Source organism: Siniperca chuatsi, linkage group LG19, assembly GCF_020085105.1.
Source record: "Siniperca chuatsi isolate FFG_IHB_CAS linkage group LG19, ASM2008510v1, whole genome shotgun sequence".
Lineage (NCBI taxonomy): Eukaryota > Metazoa > Chordata > Actinopteri > Centrarchiformes > Sinipercidae > Siniperca > Siniperca chuatsi.
Genome location: NC_058060.1, coordinates 7306024 through 7332339, shown reverse-complemented (window position 1 = coordinate 7332339; position 26316 = coordinate 7306024). Strand labels below are relative to the sequence as shown.

At 41.0% G+C, this 26316-nt stretch overlaps 1 protein-coding gene across 5 annotated transcripts in view; it reads left to right on the top strand.

The window, feature by feature from the left end:
* The first annotated feature begins 476 nt into the window (after positions 1-476).
* Positions 477-26316, top strand: part of itgb1a (integrin, beta 1a) — a 29945-nt gene continuing 4105 nt past the window's right edge. For 2 of the 5 annotated variants that reach the window (XM_044176902.1, XM_044176901.1), the window contains exons 1-14: positions 11622-11715; positions 17363-17429; positions 17818-17903; positions 19137-19356; positions 19452-19622; positions 21367-21605; positions 21955-22110; positions 22677-22772; positions 23455-23544; positions 23775-23915; positions 24206-24408; positions 24556-24794; positions 24968-25190; positions 26017-26249. In XM_044176902.1, coding sequence (XP_044032837.1) covers positions 11644-11715; positions 17363-17429; positions 17818-17903; positions 19137-19356; positions 19452-19622; positions 21367-21605; positions 21955-22110; positions 22677-22772; positions 23455-23544; positions 23775-23915; positions 24206-24408; positions 24556-24794; positions 24968-25190; positions 26017-26249 — 2236 coding nt within the window. In that variant the 5' untranslated portion in view covers positions 11622-11643. Of the gene's footprint in view, positions 833-11621; positions 11716-17362; positions 17430-17817; positions 17989-19136; positions 19357-19451; positions 19623-21366; positions 21606-21954; positions 22111-22676; positions 22773-23454; positions 23545-23774; positions 23916-24205; positions 24409-24555; positions 24795-24967; positions 25191-26016; positions 26250-26316 lie in introns of those variants that run through there. The other 3 variants (XM_044176903.1, XM_044176904.1, XM_044176905.1) reach the window with 3 other exon arrangements.

The following is a 26316-nucleotide window of genomic DNA, read 5'->3' as shown; positions in this document are numbered from 1 at the left end:
GTGGGTTTTAACCATTTGTTGCGTGCGTATTCTCTTTGCCGTGATTACATACCAAAACAGGTCATGTATACATAGCATAGACTAATTTTAGCCTATATATCTATAGTAAAAGTGCTTATGTGTGACAGTAGGTGTATCAGTGTAATATATTTTTCGGTGTTTGCCACATATATCTGCATTTGAGGTGTTGCGTCCCCCCCGGACTTGCCAGCAAGGCAGTACTACTGTATTTAAATTTACAGTATTTGGGCCTTGCGTAATCTCACAAATATTTATATCAAAATATAGGAATAATGTCTTTATGTTCATAACTGTGAACAGGCTTGAAAGGAATACATTCAAGTAAGGCTGAAGAAAAAAGCCGTTTCTACCATGGACTGTTTCTAACACTGAAAACTGGCGTCCAAGTTTGTTTTATTTTGAAGGTTATAACCGGAAAAGCTCTGTGTTACACTGTGTGACTTCACACCAGTGTGCTTTGGGCAGGAGGAGCGGAGCGGAGCGCTGCAGGTTAGCCACTCCGCTTTCCTCTGATTGAGACCGAGCGAAAGACGTCCGCACAGGCGCCGCTCGGATTTTGCTTCCTTTTCCAGCTGTCGAACTGTTCCCGCATTTGGTTTTAATATAAAGTGTATACATTTTCTCCGTGGAAGGGTAGTTGAGGGGAATGAGTAGCAGGGGAAATCTACCGTGACTTTTTCGGAGGAGAAAGTGGCTCCCGGTGCCAACAGGGCAGATAGTTGCTGTCGGATCATCACTGGGAGCTGGGGGAGAAGAAAAGCTAGCTTACTTCCTCTGTATGTTGCCTAGACAATAACACCACAGCGCCGAGGTAAGGAAGCTAATAAACCTACACGTTATATTGTTTTTATCCCAGTCTGAGAAAGATTTATTGTTGTTAAGATATTTTGGGGGGGTTGTTGTTTACAGTACTCAATACAAAGTTTATTAGATGTTATGGTACTTTAGGGCTTTTTTTTTATCACTTGTAGTAACATTTTAATGTCCCTGTATGGACTGATAGTTGCCTATGGTACTCAAAAAAAAAAAGACTTCAGTTTATGATTTACACGTTATAGTATCACTTTCAACATTAATTATATAGCATTCAGGTGTTAAAAGGTGCTAGCTTAAATGATGTTTTTAAAAGTAATGTTTAAGTGATCGGATGTAGTCGTGGCTTACTGTTTTTAAAAGTGGTGGTAATGATGGGGCTTGCTTTGAGGCTGTCTTGTGTGCTCTCTGTATTGCAGCATAATTAATAAACTGATCTGCTTTATATATTGTGAACTACAGTATGCTATTCACCCATCCATCTGTATCAGATGCAACAGGCTGTCTTACACTTCTCCTCATTCGATGTGGATTATTATATCTATCCAAATGAGGGCCTCAACAAGTAATCTCACATGATCTGTTTAAATTACTCAGGGATCACTTCACATGAGATGCTGACAGCCCAGAGAGAGAGAGAGAGAGAGAGACGTTAGAAGTTTAAAACCGTTGAAAGCAAAAGTCAGTGAAGTCCCAAAGAGACAGAATGAAGTAAATCCTGAAGCCTTCTGTAGCAACCAGGAAACAGAGGTATTAATATGCTGAGTAGGACCTAAGGGTGAGGACTGGGTGCACATCAAAGACATCAGAATACATACAGTAGCTTTCTAACGAAACATAAGCAGCTTGCTGCTTGTTATTGCCCATGCAGTGCGTGACTGACAGGCTGCATAGCATCCATGGATTGGATCAAGCAGAGTTCCCCCATTTCATCTGAAGAGGAGTAGGAGGATGAAGGCCTTTATAAATACAGCCAAGCGCTGAGTACCCAGTAGACCTGGAGGGCCTAGGCATCAGTTTAATCAGTGAAATGGAGGCAGGAAGGGAGGCGAGGATGGAGGATAAGAAGGGACATCAGAAGGAGATACGGAAGGCAAAGGGCGTGGAGGAAGGATAGTAAGAAGGGAGGGGGAGGAAGGCTAATTGAGGAGGAGGGTAAATGTAGGAGAGTGGGGGAGTTGAAAGACAGTAGCAGAGCCAGTAGCCACCAGCTGAATGGATGTGACCTCAGGCCCCTGGGGAACAGCTGCTGCTGCAGGGGGCCGGGCTCCCACCTGATTTACGAGGCCACTTACTGCACACAGAGGGCCACACCCAGGCCTTTCTTCTGGACGTGTGACGTTTCTCATGTGTGTGTTTGTTTCATTGTCGGCGAGTGACATACACCTTATGTGCGTACTTGTCCCCTTGAGACGGAAGTGATGAATATGCACTTTGTGATTTTCTCTGTGTGTGTGTTGCTGTGTTCCTATGGGACAGAAGTGATGAATGTGCACGATTGCCCTCCACGACACATGCTGTGTGCCGGAGGGGGAGATCTCAGGCTCAGAGGCGTAAAGTGGTACAAATAATCGTCTGTTACAGCCATTTACTTCGAATCACATGCGCACACACACGCACGCACGCACAATTACCCTGCAAGTTTGAAAGCGGGTCTACAACCGATGATCCCAGAAGAGCAGTTATCTGTGATTTGTTAGGCAGTGAATCATATGCCTGACCAACAAGCACAAACCTCTGCAGTCTTTCCTACATTCTGAAGGTTTCTCAAACCATATGATCATTTTGAAGTCCAGTTAAATTAAAACAGCAGATTTTAGACTCTCAAGTATTCTCTGTGCAACACAATAATGTCCTTTGCTGCTGTTCTGTTCCATTCTTCTGAACATTTTTGGCACAGATTTGTCTGTTTTTGCAGTTAGATTGTGGGGTGGGCCTTATTCTTGGGTTTTGGTTTGTGACCTCCAGAGCAGTTTTTTGCCAAATCTTTTGCCTTTACTCTTCTCCATCCACTCCTCTCCATATTGGGCTGAAATACGTTTCTTTTTTGGGGGGCTCTTGCTTCTAAAAACAGCCTCTGAAACACCGGTGAAGAATGGCGTGGTTGAAGCTGACCTCTGCCTGCCAAGGTCTGCTGAGAAAATAAGGCTAAACATGTTATGTTTGTAGTAAATAGTAGCAGACTTTTGCGGGCTGCAAGTTCCGTCATACTGTGTTTATTATTGTGACAGTGTGAAGGTTTAACTGCGAAGGCCTGTGAGTCGGGAAAAGAAATGTTTATATGCCTTTCATTCACAGAACGACTCAGTTCAAGCATATGAAAGAGTTTGTGTGTAGAAATGTGTCTTTATTCACAGACATGAACACTGGCTTGTCTTTCACCAACACTTACAATAACATAGCTGTAATTAGAGCTGCACGAAATGATACAAAAAATCAATTTATTATATATTATTATAGCGATTCTTTTGTTGTAAGTTAGGGCCGTAACCAAAGATGATTTTTATAAGTGATTAATCTGCAGATTCTGTTCCCAATTAATGGTTTGGTCCATAAAATGTCATAAAAAAGCAAAAATGTTCATTACAATTTCCCAGAGCCCAAGATGATGCCTTCAAATGTCTTGTTATGTCTGACCAACAGTCCAAAATCCAAAGATATTTGGTTTACTATCACTTGAGAAAAAGAAAATCAACAAATCTTCACCACCAAGAAGCTGAAAGTAAGGAATATGTGCCATTTTTCTTATAAATGACTTGAATGTTGACCTGTTAGCCTGCTAAACAGCTGGATTACCGGATACCGGATTATTTTTCTGTTGATCGACTAACCAATGAATCATTTCAGCTTTAATGTTTATATTCCTCAAAATAAGGTACGGAAAGATATCATTTTGTTATTGATACTGAAACTGAAATACCATAACAGCCGTATTTTGGGGGGGGGGGGATAAAACCTAGCCCTACTGTATTTAATATTTAAATATGTAAAATGTATCATTTTCTCTAAACATGTCCTGAAACGTGATGGAAACCACTGACACCATTGTCAGTCAGATTTTTAAGTAGCATTCGATTTAATCTTTTAATATACAAATTGTACTATATCATATTTATATATTAACCTATATCTAAAAGTCTTTGTAAACAAGGACCGTTTATAGCAAAGTTTATAAAATTGGTCCTGTTTAATATGTTGACATCAGAATTTGATCATTAACTGAGCATTGATCTGTTCCCATGTGCCTCCCCTCAGTGCCCTATATGCATGAACACGTAGAACCAATACAATGCAAACACTGTTCTCTGGCTTTGTGAATGTGGTCTGTTAGACGCTGTCGTCTCAGGGGTGTTAATTGAGTCAGCAGCAGTCCGCCAGTTCAGAGACAGAAACACATTATAGCACTGTGGCTTCATAGACAGGCTCTTCTTTAAAGCCACTCATTAGACTTTGGAAATTCCTATATTTGCAGATGTGCATATCTGATAAAGCTTGATAACAGGAGATGACTGTTCTGGCTCAATTAAATTGAAGTGACATAATTTCCCAACACAAATTGCTGACGTCAAGCTTGAAAGTTGTATAGCGGGGAAGTTTCTCTAAAGCACAAGCCTTTAACTTAAAGTCTGTTGCTCTGATTAAGTGGTACAGCAGAGCTGGAACACAGTTTTAGAAAACGATCTTCAGTGGCCCCTAAGATTGCCTTGAGAACTGTACATGATAGATATCCTCTGCTGTTCCCAAGAGGGAATGCATGTACTGTGGAGTGCTTAGCTTAGTGTTAGCTCTGCAGTTTTCAATCTCCCATGATAGCAGAAATGGAGGCCCTCTAGTTCAAGTGTCAAGTCTGGGGCCTAATGAAAGACATGTGAGTGTCATTAATGTGCCAGCTTTTGAGCATTAGGGCCTCAGCAGAAAATTCGGCGGAGGTGTCCACAGCTGGCCAACTGCTGGGCTAAAAATCGAATTAAGACCAAACTTTGACACGTTTGGATTGCCATGAAATTTGGTACAGACATTCATTTCCCCCTCAGGTTGAATTGTAATAACTTTGTGATCCCTTAGCGTTACGTCTAGTGCCATCATCAGGTGAAATACTTATGACCAAAAAGCGTTAGCATGCTAACAAGCTAAATCAAAATTGTGAACAAGTAAAACCTGCTTATACCTGCTAAACATCACCATGTTAGGATTGTCCTTGTGAGCATATTAGCATGCTGATTAGCATAACATTTAGCTCAAATCACCACCTAAGTACAGCTGTACAGAGCTGCTCAGACTGCTGTAGACTGTCAAGGTGTCTTCAGGCAGAAAGCTAAGCGAAACCCCAAACCCCAAAAATGTGTGTCGCATTTTCCTTTGACTTTGTATGCAGTTGCACCACCTCTAAGACCTGCTTTGTGTTCTGTCTGATCACGCAGTCAGTCTTGTTAAACTTAAGAATTTAAATGCCAACCTATGCTTGTAGATTTGACTTCTTTTTAGCAGACACAATTTGTCTCCCAGTAGCAGCAGATCTTCTCTAGCTGTTGGGACCATTAGCTCTGGAGAAATGGTCTTTATCCTTGTCTCCATCCCCTTGGACTGTTAAATAATCACCTCACTGTTGTAAATATTTGTCTGAGACTGCAGACTGCTGTCGTGTATTTAAATTATTCCTCTCACTGTCGCAGCAATGAAGGTGCTGCGCTGATTTTTGTAGATCGTCCCAGAGTATTAATATCTGTGACTGGGGCTGTTTGTTAATTTCCAGTGAGGTCCTTTGGCTGTGTTTCTAGCATTATCTGAAGCAGTTTCCAGGCTTGTTTAGGTTTCCCCAGACCTTAGACTACAGTGATGACCTGGTTTAGGTTTAGAATTGGACACGCTTGATTCACAAAGACAATATGCTGCCGTTTTGGCAGCTCACAGCATTTTAAACTCTCTGTAACAAGGCAGTCTGGTCCCCTCTCTCTTCTCTCTTTGTCTTTCTCTTCCTTTCTAAATTTATGGCCAAATATGTTATCTTCATGGTTTCAAGCAGGAGATGTGGCTGGTTTCCAGGCACCATGATACAGTCTTCCTGTGTGAGCTTCCTGTGTTTCAGCAAAGGAAGGGCCGACTCAGCAAACACAGGGAGTTTGGGGAGGCTTACTGTACAGCAGATCCCAGCTCCACAGGCTGAGCCCTGGGCTCCCACTGTCAGCCAGAGCCAGGCAACCCCACAAGACCCCCTAAAACTAGCCCACATTTTAGCCTGGTGGTGAAAATTGGATGCTCTGCCCTTCTCTAGATCTGCTTTCAGAGGATCACCATAAACGGTTAAACAGATGGCTCCCTAAAAATGTCAAATTTTATAGATGCTTGAGCAAAGCTTGTCTACTGTCAAGTTTCTGTCCTTTTCTTCAGAAATGCAACAGTATAACAACATTGGAGCATTTTAATAATTTGGAACACATTTTCCTGTCCAAAAATGACACATTGCGCAGAAATGTCGGCATTTATATTAATACAAGGTTAGTTGTAGGTTTTCCATGTCTCTATGGGGTTGAGGCAGATTTGTTTTTGTGTCTCCTGTGATTTAGTCCACCTTTTGGAGTGATTGCAGAGGCCAGGTGGGGAGGACGAGTCAGGAATAACTTGTTAGCACTGCACAGCTATTTTCAACACAGAGATGGAGCCATGAATAGTGATCTGGACTTGGCCTCCAAAGGTTTTGCCTCAGTTGTTTCTACTGAACTGCTGTGGGAGCAAATGTGATGGGATGTGAATCCTATTCAATACGAATGTATTTTAGGTGCTGAAAAGAAACCAGAACCGCTTAAGTGTTATTGATTTTCTGACTGGAAAAGTCGCCCCCCCCCCCTCCAAAGTGGAATGTTTTCAGGCTTCAAGCCAACATATGTGGCTAAGTGTTTTGTGTGAAAAGCAGAGCAAAATGTTTCTATTTTTTATTTTCCATTACATTCACACATTCACACCAGTATAACCACAGTCTGATTTGCTGGCCACTGAGCAGCTCCACTGGAGCAGTTGGGGTTATGGACCTCAGGGGCAATCGCTGCTTTTTCACTTTCCACACCCAGATTTATCCTGCCGGGGGATTGAATCAACAACCTTCTGGTCACAAGCTCGCTTCTCTAGCCTTTAGGCCACCACTGCCCCATAAGACAAGCAACAATCTGTCTGTCGAGCTACTCATAAAGCTAGCACTTAGGCTGTAGCTAATACCCCTATTATTCTGTTAAACTATTACAGAGTTGATAATTATGGGCCCCTGGCTGAACCATTTTGGACACTGCTTTAAAATATCTGATTAACACTTTTCATACTGTATGTCCTGACTGTAAAACCTGCCTGCGTACCACTTGTCCTGTGTCACTTAACTACCACTTTGATCAGCTAAAATTTAAGCAACCTTTTTAATACAATGACGATTCACCGTTTTAAGCATAAAAGCAAGCTTATGTAACTTTTGAAAGGAGGATAACATAAGAGATAAAACACTCTTGCTGAATTCAGTACACTCAGGGGATTTGCTGTTGCAGCCTTAAAGGAAAATTCCGATTTCTTTCACTCTGGCGTATTTCCCATATATGTGGCTATTGTGGCTCTATGGTTTGTGCTAACTTTCCTAACACTCCCTACCTCCGTTGTAGAGATTTAGGGAAACAAGGACTAAATGTCTATCGGGGCAAACTGAGCGAGCCTCCTACAGCTTTCCACATAAACATGGTTTTTACATGAATCATTTCAAATGCTTTTCTCTTTTTTTCAGTGCACACACTGAACGGACAGCTAGCAGACAGTGAGGAGATAGTCACTGAATTTGACAAAAAGACATGTATTGGATTAGAATCACATTACCCCACCTTTTAATATAGCAGCAAACAACTATTTGCTATGTAAAGATATATTGGAGTAATGGCGTCCTGAGCAGAGAATGACGTCACACTCCCTCCATGTGTGTTGTCATCCAAGCTTCTCTGTTCTTTGTTTTGGTAGCCGGTCCATGTGTTAGAATGGTTAGTTTATGTGAGTCCCTCCCTGTGAAACTGTTGGCTTTGAGGACAGCGATCTAACGACTGTTTCTTTTCTCATCTAAAGCGGTGAATAAAGAATTTATTTCGACCAAACCAGAGTTGGTGATTGTTGGAACAGTGGAAAGACTAACAAAGATGGTTTTGGTGAGTTTTATTCTGTTTCTGTCCAGTTTGAATGAAGTGTGTTTTAAGATGATCAGCAAGGGAAGATTATTGTTTTTATCAATGGAGTCTGGTGGCGAGCGAGAGCAATATACAATGGCTGTTTCTGGTTAAACAAAAAGGATCTTACGCTTTTACAAAAAGGTCTGTCTCTGTAGGGATTCTTTCCATGATGTTGTCAGATACTTAGAATAACAATCTGAGCCTGTCAGTGGCAAAAACAAGCACTTTAAGTGGACGTACTTTGACAGGTACATTTGTCCCCAAGGATTACGTTGCAGCCATAGCAGGCGTTTTGCGGCTGCTTTTTCTCATCTAACTCTGTGAATTAAGGGTTTATTTCGACCAGAGTTAGTGATTGTTGGACTAACAAAGACGGTTTTGGTGAGTTTTATTTTGTTTCTGTCCAATTTGAATTAAGTGTGTTTTAAGATGATCTGCAAGGTAAAATTATTGTCTTTCTCAATGGAGTCTGGTGGGCCGCAAAGCCCATTTGTTTTGGTCTGAGATGCTGGTGCTCTAGTGTGACATTTAGTGGCAGTGAATGTCGCATACAGCTCCTTTTAAAGTTACCTTGAGGATATTACTTGGCACGTCTTACCTGTGGTCGAAATTTGTATGCTTAAGGTCCTATTGCTGACTTATCTTTTTAGCTATTTTTACAGTAGTTTTATCATTGCCCTAAATCATTAAACCTTTTCTCAAAATGTGAAAAAAGAAATAGAACCTGATGTCATAAACACATATCTGTGTATATTTCTTTGAGGCTAAGAATAAAGGATGGCAGACTGAATCAGACGTGATGGAAACTTCTTGGCATTGCTTCCCCTTGCTCACAAGTTCCACTCCAACTATAGCTGTTCAATACAGTTATTTTCACTTTTCTTTCTATCTTACAAAGCTTCATCTATTGATGAATAGTTTGAAAACTGGAATGCTCATGTAATGTGGAAACTATGATGATATTTTTCTAGTCATTATCCCTATCTTCTGGAGTACTATTCTCTTTTTTTCTTCTGTGGAAAGATCGCATTGGATTGTCTGTCCATATCAATGTCCTAGAAGCAAAGAAGCACAAAGAGATTAAAGACATCAACATCTGCCTCATTAGTATTATTGATCACACATAGGCTCTTTTGGCAAAGAGGGGGCGGTGAGTGGGTACACTTTAAGGATCAGACCTTCTGTCATGGTCTCAGAGGGCAGCCTGATTCATTGCTTTTGTCTGCTTTGAGAGGGTTCTCCGGATGGTGGTGGGAGGTGGTGGTGGGGGTGGACAGAGACACAGACAGACACTGTTTGGTATTCTCCTTCAGTTCAGTCGGGCGGCTTGTACGTCTCAGAGCTCAGACATGTTCCCCGGTCAGCGCTGGTTGAAGGGTATGTGAAGTCAAGAGGCCGCGGGTTTTGCTTGGCTCACAGTGGAGGGAGTGAACTAAGCAATTGTGCGGGTGGTATGATGGAGGAGGGAGACCGAGAGAGGGAAAGACGAAGAAAACACGGGAGAGAAAGAGGGAGGATTGGAGTATAGGATGCCAAAGATATGCTACAGACAACAGTGGAGTGACTGAATGCATCTTGGAATGTTTTAATGAAATGTTAACTAAACCCAAGATCCTCAAAGCCTATAAAATCTAAGATACTTTAGCCATGCAGACCTGTTCATTTTCACTTTATTGCCTTTACCAAATGAACTCAAATATTCTGTTGATATTAAAAAAGCCTGAACAACCAGACAAATACTGTACAAATGGAGGAGGGAGGATTAGGAGAGACTAAAGGCCTAACTCAGCAGAGGCGAGGAAAGTCTGTAAGTTCCTTTCCTTTGGATGTGAGGCAACCCCTTTCCCCTCCGAGTTGTGCACCGCCCTTTCCTGTTTTTCCTTCTTTTCCATTCCTTCTTTTCACAGCCTTTCCAGGCCTTCTCCTACAAAGAGTGCTGTGACTCTGAGCCACCAACAGTTCTTTACTGCTGCAGTGCTCGCTGTACTGTGTCTAGCTGGTTCTCTCGCTGCCTCCCTGACTCTGCTGGTCATTATTCATGGCAGTGCTTGTCGTAGTAAGTACTTCTAAGCACTTGCAAATGCAGCTCAATTTAAAGGAAAGTAAATCCACTCATTCACGGCTAAGGTTTGCGTGACTCAATTAAGTTGGGTTTTCTACACCAGAGGTTTTCACACGGGGGAATCAGGAACCTCCAGAGGTTCCTTGAGTGGACACCTGGGGAGCCCAAGCACAATAAGGAGTTGTATATGTTTATTATAATGTAGGGCTGGGTGTTATATGGAATTAATGCAATTAATTCTAATTTTTGTAGTGTGTGAAATGTCTGCATAATGAAAATCGACTAATTACAATGTGCACAAAAGGTTACTTTTAGTCAAAAAGTAACATAGTGGATATTGTCAAAGATGAGTCACGATAGTCCCTTAAACTGTGACGTGAATAGTTACACTATATGTGCACCTGCAACAGTTTATGGAACTGACACGTTTGCTAACAGGTGGTTAGCTGACTCTGGGTATCTTGTAGTGAATTTAGTGCTTGGTTTGTGTTTGTTGCCGAATCATGATCTCTGGTTACGAGAGGTGAAGCCATGGGAGTTGATGGAACTGTGTGTTGATTCTATTTTATTCAGTCTTTCCCCAGCTGTGAGTAGCTAACGCTGTTCTCATATATTAGGCTGATGTCAAGAAACACAAACAACTGGAGCAGACGAATTAGTGTGCAGACTTTTCTGTAAAACTGATTATTAAAGTGGATGTGTCTGTGCTCTATTTAGTGGAAGCATCTAGCAATGACACTCCCTAGCAGTGTGGATTAACCTGTATTTTTTTGAATATGCGTGACAATGACAGTTTTGCTGGTGGTGCAGGTCTATTATAATTCTTGCTTAACTGTCATGCACATGAAATCTTGAATATGTTTCAAACATGTTTTAGTCTTAGAAAAAAATAGATTCAACTTGTGAATCGTTGTACAGGGTAGACCATGAACTCAGTTGAATATAGGGCTACAACTAATGATTATTTTCATTATTGATTAATGTGTTGATTCCTTTTTTGATTAATTGAGTAATCTGCTAAATTAATAGTCTAATTTTCTTGTTTCTGACCAATAGTCCGAAGATGTTAAATTTGCAATGATATAAAACTGATGAAAAATAAACTGCAAATTCTCATAATTTTGAGTTTGACATTTGTGCTTGATAAATGACTTAAACAGTAATGAAATATCCAAATTTCTGACTCAATTGACTAATCAATTGATCAAATACTTGTTTCAGCACTAGTTAAATACTGAATTAATAACAATACAATAAACTGGGGAAAGGGATTTGTGGGAATCACGGAAACAAATACAGCATCCCTTCATCATGGGTCTCACAGCTCACATTTCTCCAAAGTGCAGTAATAGTGTTCCAGGTTACTATCCTGGTCAGACAGCGTTCAGTCCCTCAGGAATGCATGAGAAGCTCGGCCCATTTTAGTCACTCACAACAGTGTCTGCCATGCATCACCTTCTCCTGCCAACTGATAGAGCTTTGGAAAGCCCATAAAACACTGGGATGCCATTAGTCACAGCTCAGGTGTGTGTGACAAGTGGACAGGCGTTGAGGGGTAAAATGTGCATGTATGCATGCTGGTGTCTGACAGAGAGGCAGGCAGAGCGTGGGAGCTACATCAACTACTTTACTGTAAGAGAATAACCAGTGCTGCTCTGTCTTGGTGTTGTCAGTAAACTGTCTGAAATGTATCTTTATTTGTATGCTTTCCCATGGAATACATTTGAGCATTGTGGTTGTAATGCAAACATCTCTTAATAGTCCTCATCCCTCCCTTCCTCACATTAGCAATGTTGGGTCATATCTGTGTCACAACCAAAATATTCAAGCTGTTTATGAAAGTGTACTTAATGGAGCATGCACTTTTCAAATTTCATAAATCAAACTGACTGTATTATTTATAGTGATGTTACTCAATGATGTAAGATAATGTTTTCTTGGTATTATCTTGCTTATCTAAAATGGTATGTTAGTTATGGTTTCTGAGCATCATGGCTCCGTTTTCCCACAGAGGAGTGCAGTTTAAGGCTGTTGTCAGGGAGGTATGACAACAGCCAGAGTACATACAGAGTATGTATGAAAAACTCAAAACATGGTTAACAACACAATTGGGAAAGTCAGAGACTGTAGTCAGGAATTATTGTGGGTGCTATTGTTTTAATGGCGTTTTTTTGCATTGGGTTTTAAGCCCTTGTTGGACTTATTTGTTTCACTTTACATGCATTATTTACATAATTTAGTTCATATAATGGTTCAAATCTCAAATTACATTTAGGTTATGAAGGATACATTCAAAGCTTTACTTTTGAACAAGACTAAGAGTCTATAGCTGCAGTAGTGGCTTTGTGAGGCTGTACTTTGAGATAAATGCTAATATGCTGGTGTTAAGCAGGTGTAAAGTTTACCATTTACCACCTTCATCTCAGGTTGTCATGTTAGCGTGCTAACATTTGCAAATTAGCACTAAACTCAAAGTACAGCTGGTGCTAATGGAAATGTCATTCATTTTTGCAGGTATTTGGTTATAAAGCAAAGTATTGGACAAATTAAATTATGATTTTGATCTGATGGTGACGCTAGCAGAAAAGTCACCAAAGTCAGTTGGATTCACCTACCATAGATATCCATAGCAGCTTCCATGGCAATCCATCCAATAGTTGTTGAGATATTTCACTAAAAGGAAAAAATGTCAACCTGTTAGTCGTGCTAGAGGAAAAGTCAGGGAATTCAATTCAGGTCAATAATTGTATTAGTGGTTGTTGAGCAGGAATATGGGGGCAGCAGGTGGTCCGCAATCATAGATCCAGACACTACAGTTCCAGAGACAGAAATACCTGCTGAAAGCAACAAGAGAGAGGAGCGAGACAAGAAAGCACAAAACTACGGGAGAGAGAAGATGTAGAGTTAGTAACATGCATTAATGGAATAAGAATGCATACAGATGGAGAGGAGGAGAGAGGAGCTCAGTGCATCATGGGAAGTCTCCCGCAGTCTAGGCCTATAGCAGGTGAGGAGCTTGATAGCTGAAGGCTCTGGCTCCTATTCTACTTTTGGAGAAGACTTTAGGAACCACAAGTAACCCTGCATTGTGCCTGATTTTTGCAATGTTACATAGGTGAAAAAAGGCAGTCCTTGATGTTTATTTTATGTGGGAGTTAAAGGACATTCCATACGGTGGTGCTGGAGGCCAGGTCAATACCATCTAGAGTAACTATATCTTTAGATAATGTGTCTCTGAGGTGTTTGGGGCCAAGTACAATGACTTCAGTTTTGTCTGAGTTTAACATCAGAAGATTGCAGGTCATCAGGTTTTATGTCCTTATGGTATGCTTGAAGTTTAGCTAACTGATTAGTTTCATCTGGCTTGATAGATATTATTGGGTATCATCTGCATAACAATGGAAGTTTATAGATAGTTTCTTAATCATATTGCCTAAAGGAAGCATATATAAGATGAATAGAATTGGTCCAAGCACAGAACCTTGCGGAACTCTGTGACTAACTTTGGCGTGCATGGAGGATTCATCGTTAACATGTCTGAGATCTATCTGAAAAAAAAAAGGGCTTCAACCAGCTTAGTGCGTTTCCTTTAATGCCAATTAAATGTTCCAATCTCTGTAATAGGATGTGTTGGTCAATGGTGTCGAATGCAGCACTAAGATCTAACAAGACAGAGACAAGTCCTTTGTCTGATGCAATTAGAAGATCATTTGTAATTTTCACCAGTGCTCTCTCTGTGCTGTGATTCACTCTAATCAGCAAAGTCACTAGGATTCATCCTCTGGGGACCAGGAATGCCATCCCTAGAGCCATGCTGCCTGCATGGCTAAAAAACCCCTTGGCTGCAGCTTTTCACTGAGCTTAAACATAATACATTAGAGAAAAAGAATAAATACCATTTTAAGGAGCCGGAAGCTTACAGGATAGTCAGCCACGTCTCTGCTTATCTACTGATAAAAAACAGGTTGCAAACCAGGCATTCTGTGAAGTTTTATTTGCATTACTATTGTTGGGTATAGCTGCACAGCTGCTTCCTGTACAGATATAACCGTTTGCAAAAAAACAAAAACAAACGTGAGTTGTGCCTGATAAAATGAATGGTTGGCCAGTTTTAGACATATGAAGGCATAGACACATTACAGCATATCAAGACATGTCTGGCTTTACTGTGAGCTTCCCAGTTTTGAAAGCAAGAATGATTATGTCTTTTAAAGACCTATACGATTGTCCCATTGAACGCTGTTTAAACCCAAGAAAAGCTGCAGTGGAGTGGTACATTTCTCAAAAGTAAAGCTGGTGTGGTTGCACACAAACGTAAATGTGGGAAACAACATTTTAATAAGGTCTAGGCTGTGAACCTAACTTTTAATAACCAGGGACAGATGTGACCCCCTGAGGTTAGACAAGTTGAACACATTAACATTGGTTTAGATGATATGTTGAAGGTATATAATGGCAAATTGTAGCAAATATGTAGAATTCATGAGCATTGACCTTGAAAATAGTAGTTTGAACAAAAAACGTCCACCTTTTTTCCCTATTTTTTTTTTTGAGCTTTTAACTACATCGCACAGTCTTCATCAGTACTGACTAAGGTTTGTTGGAGGGGTCAAACTATATAATTCTTGGCTAACATATGAATATAATTTTCATTTATGATTTGTGTTTTTTCATATTTATTCTCCTTTTTACTTTAAAATGGTCCAGTCAAAATATAAATGTGTTATAGTGCTCATGTTAACCAAAACCACCTTGAAAAGTTATATTTATGACTTCTGAACTCTGAGCGGAGGTGCACTTGAAGGCAGCATAACATCCTGCTCCTAACCCTTTCTTGGACTGCTCTCTGTCCTCTGCTATATTTTACTATAGTTTTTTTTACTGAGCATTCCTCTGTGCAGCTGCTAAGCTTCATGCAATTAAAGACAACATGGTTATTTTTCTAACTTGACACCTCACTGGCGTTTTGTAGACGTAGTTTGGATTTGAATGATTCCTTGGAGCTGAAGTTAAAACCCCAGCAAGAGTGAAAGGAAAATATCTGAGTGTGTGGTTTTGTTATAAGAGGAATGTGAACCTAAATTCCTTCATTTTAAGCTTGGTTTTCACTGAAATCAGTTGTTCATTATGCATGCACATGCCAAACACAATGCCAATCTCACAATATCTAAACCTGTTTCACAATTCTGTATGGATCTTTTATTTTAGGTCGCCACATAAACATTTTGTGATACCTTTATTCTATTGAAAGTATTAGCTTCAGTGTGGTGTGGTGATGGTGTAAGAGTGGCAGAGCCAGGTTAAATGTGGTATTTATCTCACATGGAAACGCAACACATACACTCACACACACTAACACACACACACCACCAATGTACAGCAGTGGAGATTCAAGCCATCCGATCTAATCTGGGGGGGCTGTAGACAGGCCGTCTGCCTCTCTGTGTCTATATAAACGGACACACATGCGCACAGGAATGCATCACTCAACCCTGCGCACACTGAACGTCAGAGCTTCCTTTACCACCGTCTAAGGGAATGCAGTCTTTTAATGTAGCTTCTATGAATAGCCAGCAACAGCTACTGGTCTAAAAAACTAAACAGAAAAAAAAGGTTTTATCGTTTTATCACTGACTGGATATTAAAGCATGAGGTTCATATTAGAGCTAGTCTAGACAGTGTGGTAGATATTAGCTACTGTGGAGATTCTCTTAGAAATGACTCCCATGAGATTTATGGTCAAGCGGAATATTTACATTCCACATCTTAATTAGATTCGACACATGCTGATCCCTCGCTGGCCACTGCACCTTAATAAAACATCAGACCATTGATTCGGTGTCTCTGTGTAGGAGCCGTCCCAGCTGTCGCTGATTAGAACTGCCAATAAGAGGTGGTGAGAATCCCAAAAGTGTCAGTGCTAACAAAATCTTTTAAGACAGCAGCAGTAATGTGGAATTTATAATGATAGTAAGGGGTCACTGAAAATCCCTTGTACTTAACTTACAGTACAGAGTGTTATTACCTCAGCTCTGTTCTCATAATTATTTATTGTCAATAAAGCTGTAACCTCAAACTCAAGGAAGTCTTCTCAGGCATTTTTTAGCCTTTTGGAAGACTGAAATATCTCTGCAACTATTGGATGGATTTCAATGAAATTATGTACCGATAATTAGTATGTATCCTAATGACTTTTGTGATTTCCTAACTTTTCCTCTATTTCCGCCATGCACCAGCAGGTCAAAGTTTTTATTTATCTAGCAAAACATCCATTGAATCGCACAAAATCCCCTGACTTTTTCTGTTCACTAGTTTTAGTGAAACGCTCAACCAAGTGGGTTTGATTGGCTGGTCTGCCACTTCAAGTCCAGATTCAAATATCTGCACAACTATTAGATGGCTTGCCATGACATTTGGTACAGACATTCATGGTTCCAAAATTAATGTCCTGCGAAATTATGACATTCCCATCAGCCTCGGATGTAATTTGTTTAGTGCTAATTAGTTAAACTATTAAACTAAACTAAGATGGTGATCATGATAAACATTATACTGCTAAACATCAGCATGTTAGCGTTGTCATTGTATGTTGGCAAGCCTTTGCTCATAGCACTGCTATGCTTAAGTGCAGTCTCGCAGAGCGGCTAGTTTGGCTGTAGACTGTTCACAAATCAGCCGTTAAGTGCAGAGAAAGGTCCTTCAGTTCCCTTATCCTTAGTAAGTCATGGTGCAATTAAGAGTAGGACAACAGGCATCAATATGGCTGATCAAAGGGCCTGCACATAGACAAGGGATCAATACACGACAAGAGAGGGGTTGACTCTAGGGAGCTGATGCTATTTACAGTAAAAGGGATTGTGGGGAAAAGGAGGCTGCAGTCCAAGCCAGGGGCAAGTCAGTGTGATCGTGTGTGTGTGTGCGTGTGCGTGTGTACGTGAATGTGTGTAATGCGTATACATGTTTACATGTGAAAGTGGTCTGAATTGAATCAGCTGCCTGTTGCCCTTTGACCAATTGAGAATGGCCAAGCCCCAGCCACTGGATAATTTATTACCTCCAATTATAACCAAGCAATTTACAGATTTAATTTGTCATCTCTCAGAGACTCTCTCGCTCTTCTGGACCCTTTTTAAATTATGAATTCAAGCATTCAGGCCACCAGCTTTTACTGTTAACAAAGAGATAGCCGCAAATAACATATTGCTTTTCAAAACAACAGTAGCTCTTTGATGAGACCACAACACATTTAAAAAATAAAATTTCTTGTGTGTGTTTTCAGATGGACCTGAAGCTGCTCTTGATATCGTCACTGTTAGGAGTCTTTTGTTACAGTAATGCTCAGAAAGGTAAGATTTCTCAGTCGGATCATTTTGTCAAACAAGATTGGCTTGTAACTGTAACATCATTATTCTGTCACATGATGTCATTTCGTAGATGTCAGCTTGCATAGTAAACGTACAATTCATAATGATGGCTACCTCCCCAGAGAGAGAGGCTGGCTACTTTATCTTAATGATGTCATTGCCCAGAGATCCACCTTAGCATCACAGAGGATAATGGAAAAGAAAGTAATATTCCGTCTCTGTCTCCAGTTACCATCGAGCCGCACAGTGTTCCAGATGAACTGATGCGTAAACACGGGGGGCTTAACAGGCTGCTTACTTTGCAGGGACTGTGCTGCAACCCCTGCTCCCTCTGACTCTGCCTCCTCTTCTCTCTTTGTTTTCCATCCAGAGGGGAATGAGTGCATCAATGCCAATGCCAAATACTGCGGGGACTGCATCCAGGCTGGAGCCAAATGTGGCTGGTGTAAAGACCCAGTATGTGAATCGAAGCCGTCAGCTATAATCACTACTGAGAAACGCAGTTTGATGCCATTATGATGTCATTAATCATATAGCAATAGTAAGCATGTAGTTTTGGATCGTGCCTAATGTACGGCTGCAGCTAATGATTGTTTTTTTTATCAGTTTTTAAAGTAAATATCAGAAAATAATGAAAAACAGCTATCACAGTTTCCCAGAGCCAAAGGTGATGCCTTTAAATCCCTAGTTTTGTCTAACATTCCAAAACCAAAAGATATTTAATTTACAACAATAGAGCAGAAAAGAAGAAAATCCTCATTAGTGCTGAAATGATGAGTTGATTAATCGAAAATTAAAATGAATCGGCAACTATTTTGATAATCTATTAATCGTTTAAGTCAATTTTCAAACATTTGAAATGTGAAGATTTGCTGCTTTTCTTTGATTTATATTTTTGTAAATTGAATATCTTTGGGTTTTGGACAGTTTAAAGACATCACCCTCGGCTCTGGGAAGTTACGAGGGGCATTTTTAACTATTTTCTGATGATTTGTAGACCTAATGATCAATCCATTATTTGAAGAAAATAGAAAACTAGAAAACTGATAATGAAAATAATCATTAGTTGCAGTCCTAATCCTCACATTTGAGAAGCTGGAACCAGCCAAGTATTTTTGCTCGATGAATAACCAAAGTGATTAATTGATTATCAAAATTGCTTTTGATAAATCATTTCAGAACTAGACTAATATGAACCGATAAAGTCACTGTCATTGATGTTGCAGGCAGATTTTGTCCAGTTGTAGACACGTCAGGTCCAGCCAGGCCTGTCTGCACTTAAAGTTGCGGGACTTGCGAGAGACAAAAATATTGTCAAAATCAATGCAGCACAGGTCAAAATATCCTGACTTTTTGTCCCTAGCATCTTTTAAAAGCTCCACAAACAATGGATCCTACATTTTCCATAATGCAACCCAATAGTGTCTTTTGCCTTATAATCGCCCGTGTCTTGCCCACGATGTCCCCAGTTTGTTACATAGGCTTTCTGTTTTAAATTTGTAGTCTCCAAGCCTAAGCCAAGATACAGTAAGTCTGAGAAAGTAACCCTGATAAAATCTTCTCCAGAGCCACAAAAGATATTATGCAGCAATTTTCTTAGGACTACTACACTTTATGACAAATTAACTGATTTTCACTTGTAAAATTGTTGGATTGTGCCTTTAAATCTCCCTGTGCTGCTGCTTTTAGAACTTCCTGAAACAGGGTGAGACCGTGTCGACCCGTTGTGACGAGCTGCAGTCTCTGATAAAAAGGGGCTGCGATGACGCAATGATCGAAAACCCACACGGGGAACAGAAGACCCTCAAGAACAAAACAGTGACAAATCGCAGAAAGGGGGCAGAGAAACTGAAGCCCGAGGACATCACTCAGATCCAGCCCCAGAAACTAAGCCTCACCCTCCGATCTGGTGAGAATATATTTTAATGAAGCTTTTTATGAAGCTATTCATACCTTATGTTGGATTTGATTGGAGTTTTTTTTAATTATGGTAACTTTATGTAGGTGAGCCCCAGTCTTTCGACTTGAAGTTCAAACGAGCTGAAGATTATCCCATCGACCTGTACTACTTGATGGACCTCTCCTACTCCATGAAGGACGATCTGGAGAATGTCAAGAACCTGGGAACCAGTCTGATGCTGGAGATGTCAAAGATTACCTCTGACTTCAGGATAGGTGAGGATTTCCATTATGGAGTGTGATCACATTTGACGGTTTGTTTCTTTTGGGGGCAAAGAAATGAAAAGTTTTCGTGTTGTTTTTGCTTCATCTCGGTTCATAAAGCCTAATTACACAAACAAAGAAAGGCCTTTAACTAAAAATAACCGATAGTTTTTGGAACTACTGCAAGATTATACATGTAGTAGCCAAAAAATATATTTTGTGATCATTTCCAGTCACCAGTTCTTCTTGAAGTAGATCACAGGTTTTCAAACTGTGAGGAGGGTGAGACATGAGGCAAAGATACTGTGTGAGGAAGTGCACGCTAATGTTCTAAAGACAACAGGAAGTTAGTTATTGTAGCATTGCCTGTGACAGCTCATACTGTAGAATTGAGGTACTTAAAAACCTGATTGCCGCAATTTGCGTCAAAATATGTACTCCTTTTCAGAGTCATAACTCAGTCACATCTGAACACACAGACATGCGTTTTTAGAATCACTGTCACTTTCATTTTCTGTGGATATTCCAGATGTCCATCGCCAATAAGCGTCCATAAATCTGCTTAGAAATCATATAAAAAAGATGCTCCTTATAACTCCCGAACTGAGAATCATCACGTTTTTGAGTTTTTTTGCGTTACCTTGCAATATTTTGCATTCCGTCGCAATACTTTTTCCATTCCTTCTGAGCCATATGTCTATTTGTAATGGAAGGCAGTGTGGAGATTCTCAAGTTAATGCATTAGGCAATGTTTATGGACATATGATGTCCATTGCAAAGAAGTTATCAGATAGAACATTATCAAACTTCTGGGTAGGAGCTGTATCTATTATTGCTCCACACTTATAGCATCAGGCCTTCTACCAAAACCTGTTTCAGCGTTAAAGGTCACTTTACTTTGTGCAAAGAACAGAGGACCCTGTGCAAAAACGCAAAAAGCTTTCCAACTTGCGTTGGTCTGCATTCCTGATGTATCTCTGCAAGTGGTTGAATGTTGTCTGCTCTTTCTGTGACAGATCCACAGACTCTGTTTGCAGCATTTCAGTCGCCTTCTTGTTTGTTGCTTTTTTTGACTCGTACAAATACAGCACATTAACTTTATGAGGTAGATTCGATTGCACATCTGTAATTCCGCCTCTGGAGTCGTCCCCTTTTCCTCAGGGAAACCCCTCTGGGGTCCAGTCCAGTACAGAGTACAGTAACTGTTCACGAATGAAACCGACTGCATCCTGCAGATTACTGTACTGCTTTCTTCTGGAGAGACCTCTTGATCTCAGAATTCGTTTAAGCTTACTTTCACTAATTACATAACCATGCATGCCTATTGAGCTGTAGTACTATAGCAGCATACTTAATGCCCAGTTCAAAGTAAAGTTCAATGAGCTGATATACTGTTGTGTTGCGCTGGGAGCAGCTGAGTGGAAATAGACATATGGCTCCGGCGGAATGGAAGAAGAAAAGTATTGCAATGAAATGCAAAAGTAGTCCTCAAAAAAATTCCCGCCGTGACCTTTAGGGGGTTCCGTAGTATTTAGTGCCACCCAAGTTTAAGTGACCTTTTTTTGACCTGCACAAACAAACCACAGAAGTAAACACTCGACCACCTCTGTATTCATTTGGTGTCAATTTACCCTCAGACTAGAGCACCTAGTCTCAAACCAAGCATCTTGTTAAGCCTTTACTCAAATCACTTGTGGACTTTTTGCTTAAGTTGTTGAAAATGAAATGAAAATCTGAATCCAACTGTCTTTCAAAGGTTTTGGTTCCTTTGTGGAAAAGACAGTAATGCCATACATCAGCACCACCCCGGCCAAGCTGCTGAACCCATGCACAGGCGACCAGAACTGCACGAGCCCGTTCAGCTACAAGAACGTCCTGAAGCTGACCAGCGATGGCAAGAAGTTCAACACGCTGGTGGGCCAGCAGCACATCTCTGGAAACCTGGACTCTCCTGAGGGGGGATTTGATGCCATCATGCAAGTGGCTGTGTGTGGGGTAAGCGAAGTAAAAAAAAAACAAACTGCTGTTGCCCTTCAGTGATCCCGTGGGAAGTAATCATGCTCATGTTCTCAATTCAAGGTAGTTTTCCCACAATTACAGCGCTTGCTCGGAGGGATACAGCGCCAGTAAATGCGTTTATGTGGTGATGTGTGAAAAGGTATTTTATGAGTCCTTGGTGGTTAGGTTGGTTTAAAAAGAGATTTTTGGATTCAGTGATAATAAAAAAGTTAATGTGTCCCATTCTGAGCTGCTCAAATTCTCCCTTAGCTTTTATAGAGCGGATATATCGCTGTTAGCACACAATTTTTACTTGTAGTTTGAGCGATTCTTTCTCATTTCTCAGGAGCAGATTGGTTGGAGGAATGTTACTCGTCTGCTGGTGTTCTCCACTGATGCGGGCTTCCATTTTGCTGGCGATGGCAAACTGGGTGGCATCGTTCTGCCCAATGATGGAAAATGTCACTTGGAGAACAACATCTATACCATGAGCCACTACTATGTAAGTAGCTCAATACACAGCCTGTTTTAAGGCGGGATTGTTGTGCTGTTATTCCGACCTCACCATTCTGTATAAAACATACAAGCACAGAATGGGGGGCATCGTTGTTCCGCCTTTGAGCCGGACCGGCAGCGGAGGTAGTAACGGAGCCAAATTGACGTCTGTGTAAAAGGGGGTGAGCAGGCAGGACGGAACACACACGTGTGTGTAGTGTGTGTGTGTGTGTGTGTGTGTGTGTGGTTGAGAGAGAGAGAGCGACAGAGAGTGACGGTGAATGCGTGCAGTGCAGATTGACAACTTCAATGCTCAACTTTTCCTCTGCACCGCTCGCATTCATTAATTTGTACGTTTTATACAGAATGGCGAGGCGGAATAACGGCGCAACATTCCCGCCTTGAACAGGCTGCGTGAAAGAGACTAATATTGTTTAGCCAGTTTGAAAAGGTTTCTATGTGGGAATGAGCCTGGAATGTCTCATTTAGCTGAAATTTGGGCATACACTGCTACTCGTGTTGACTGCGTGTTACACTGTAAATCTGACTTTTCTCCTCCATCCTGTTTTAAAGGATTATCCCTCCATTGCTCACCTGGTTCAGAAGCTGAGCGACAACAACATTCAGACCATCTTTGCCGTCACAGGGGAGTTCCAGCCTGTTTATCAAGTGAGTTCTCTCTCGATCTCTTTCTGACTCCTCTTTTCTCCATCTGACACACTGACTTCACTTTTATCCCTTTCTTTTGGAGCACACTCTTCCTCATTCCTTCTGTGTGCATGTACGTGTTTGGAAGATGCCCAGTGGGTAAAAATATCCACCTGGGCTGATACATCTGCTGCGAGTTATGGCAGCATCTCCCTGAAGCTCTGATTATTTCCTTCTGCCATGTTGTTGTTTTTTTTTTCAGGCCAGTTTAACCCAGTTCCATCTGAGTTTGATAAAAGTTCAGTACGTAGCCTCACAGTAGCTTCAGTATGCTTCAAAGCATTAGCAATTTCATAATTTCAAGGATGAAATCAATGTTGTATCCATCTAAATCTGGAATTATTTATTTATTTATTTTATTTATTTTATATGTTATTTTAATATGAATTTAATTATCTGTTATGTTCTATGTGTGTAGCATGAAGGGACTACAAACTTTAATTTCATTATAAAACCTTGTGTTGTAAAATGATAAATAAATGACCTTTTACTATGAATTCAATGGTTAAAGTCTATGGTTACAGTCTAAAAGTTTATAGAAAAGTATTATTGATCCGGTGTTGTTGCTAATAGAGATTCCAGGGGTCACAAGATTAACAGAACTTTGATAAAGCTTTATTCTAAACCTTTCCTCTCTCCTCAGGAGCTGAAAAATCTGATACCAAAGTCTGCAGTGGGCACCCTGTCTGCCAACTCAAGCAACGTAATCAACCTTATTATAGATGCTTACAATGTAAGTACACTGTTGAGATGTTGAATAAGTTAATTTACTCACATGAACCACATTAAAGCATTCAACATTCTGAGTGAGTTGGGACAGGCAAAGCTTTTTTCAAACACATATTCTCATTTAATACTCAGCTAAGCCTTTGTGTATCGTACGCTGTCAAAACAAAGCTACCAGACGACATTCCAGCGCAGGAAATAGCAACAATCATGTTGTTATCTCTTGGTTTTTGGCAGTCTCTCTCGTCCGAGGTTATTCTGGAGAACAGCAAGCTTCCAGAGGGAGTGACCATAGCTTACACATCCCGCTGCAAGAACGGAGTGGTTAGTGAGGGCGAAAATGGACGGAAGTGCTCCAACATCTCCATCGGGGATGAGGTGAGGATTAGAAAATTGCTCTTTTTTTGTTGTATTTCACCAGTAGATGATTAAGCGTGTCACTTGTCAAAACGCACACCACCATTCAACTCCTTGTGTTGATCTACCTGTAAGCTCTCAGTCATTGTGGTTTGTTTTCTTCCCTGGGCCTGCGAGCACATCACAATGACGTCATGCGGAAATCTGTTTATTGATTGACCTTCACAGCTTTTTTGTTTTGAGATTTTCACAGTTGTGGGACAATCTCAGTATTTCGCTCTCTGAGTCAGGCTTCATTCCTTCACTCCTAGGTCACGTTTAGCATCAGTGTGACATCTAAGGGCTGTCCGAAACAAGGCAAGCCCGAGACCATTAAGATAAAGCCCCTGGGATTTACAGAGGAGGTGGAGATTACCCTCAACTTCATCTGTGAGTGCGAATGCCACAAGGATGGTGTCAAGAACAGTCAACTCTGCCACTTTGGTAATGGGACCTATGAGTGTGGAGCCTGCAAGTAAGTCTATGAACATTTCCACAATCTTTATTGTACCATACATCTTACACAGAAAAAAAATATTCATAAGTCTCATATTCAGTCTTTCTTGGATTTCTGTTTTGGTGTTAAGAAACGCTTCAGAATCACAAATTTCCCATGACGCAGGTGTAATGAAGGACGCGTGGGCAGACAGTGTGAATGCAGCAGCAACGATGTGGCCACAGAGGACATGGACCGGACCTGCCGTAAAGACAACGGTACTGACATCTGCAGCAACAACGGAGACTGCGTGTGTGGCACATGCGAGTGCAAGAAAAGAGACAACCCAGAGGAGAGGTACAGCGGCCAGTACTGCGAGTGTGACAACTTCAACTGTGACCGCTCTGGAAACAAACTGTGTGGAGGTGAGTACAAAAAAAAGGCTGTTCTTGGAAGGAAGATTTCTGAATTTAAGTTCTCAGTATGTAGGCTTTACTCAGTGCAGTAGAGACAGTTTAATGCACTTAGGATGATGTTTAGAAAGAGAAAAGGCTCATCCAAGCTTTCTTACTGTGTTTTTATTCTATTTTTTTCTTAGGGCATGGACGCTGTGAGTGCAGAGTGTGTGTCTGTGACCCCATGTGGACCGGAAGCGCCTGTGATTGTTCTCTGGACAACAGCACGTGTATGGCCAGCAACAAGCAGATCTGTAATGGTAGAGGAACGTGTGAATGTGGCACTTGCAAGTGCACTGACCCCAAATTCCAGGGTCCCACCTGTGAGACTTGCCCTACCTGTCCAGGAGTCTGTACTGAGCACAAGTAAGTCTGAAAAGAAGACGTGTCAATGTCTATGTTAATAAAATACTTACATGCGATATGAACATTGAACTTTTAAGCACAAAATTCCCTCTTGTTTCCCCGGATGGTGTTTCCTTCCTGAGCAGAGCCTCGGCAGAGGGATATTTCTCGCATGTTGGCTTGTTGACGGGACACACAGACATGATACACATATTTTTAGATTCGGTGTGACTTACACTTTGCGAGGATATTATTATCTCCAATATCCGCCGCAAATAAACATCCATAAATCTGCATAGGAATCATAGAAGAAAGACGGTCCTGTGTTAACACCAGAACTTGCCTGAGAATCATCATGTTTTTAAGTTTTCTTCAGTATCAAAGTAATCCAGTGATAGTTTTCTGTACATCCATGGGTACAATGCAAACAGGAACTGCTAATAGCTAATTCGGCATACTTTTAATGGTGCTAATTTGCTATAATGTAAGCAAATAAAGGGTTAAAAAAACAGGTCAAAGCTAACTGACTGACTCAATGGCAACATGGGAGGTTGGATGTGCAGTTGTCTTAATTTTGTCTTGGGGGGAGCAGTGTCAGACTTTGAAAACCCCTGGTCTAGAGTAACAAGGACGATTTCTGGAAAGAGATGTTGCTGTAAAAAAACAATTTAAATGTCATTGTTCAGTATGTGCAGAACTAAAAAAAGACCTAAACCTAAAACTTTCTGCTTTATTACACACAACAAGACATCAGTGAGAATGTAAGTTTGTTTTTGTAATTTGAATGACCCTTTAATAGCAGAGCAAATGTCACTGCTCATTACTAACAACACCCCGTTCCCTCCAGAGAGTGCGTCCAGTGCCGGGCGTTTGGCACCAGTGAGAAGGACATATGTGAGAGAGACTGCAGCTACTTCAACTTGATTAAAGTGAAGGACAGGGACAAGCTGCCCCAGCCCAACGATGCCTCTTACCCTGTGATGCACTGCAAGGAGAGGGACGCCAACGACTGCTGGTTCTACTACACCTACGCTGTCAAGAACAACACGGAGAAGGAGGTCCATGTGGTCGACACGCTGGGTAAGCAGAAAGCTGGGCTAACATGAACCAGGGTGTGGAAGGTTTCTGTTACAGAGAAAGCTAATTA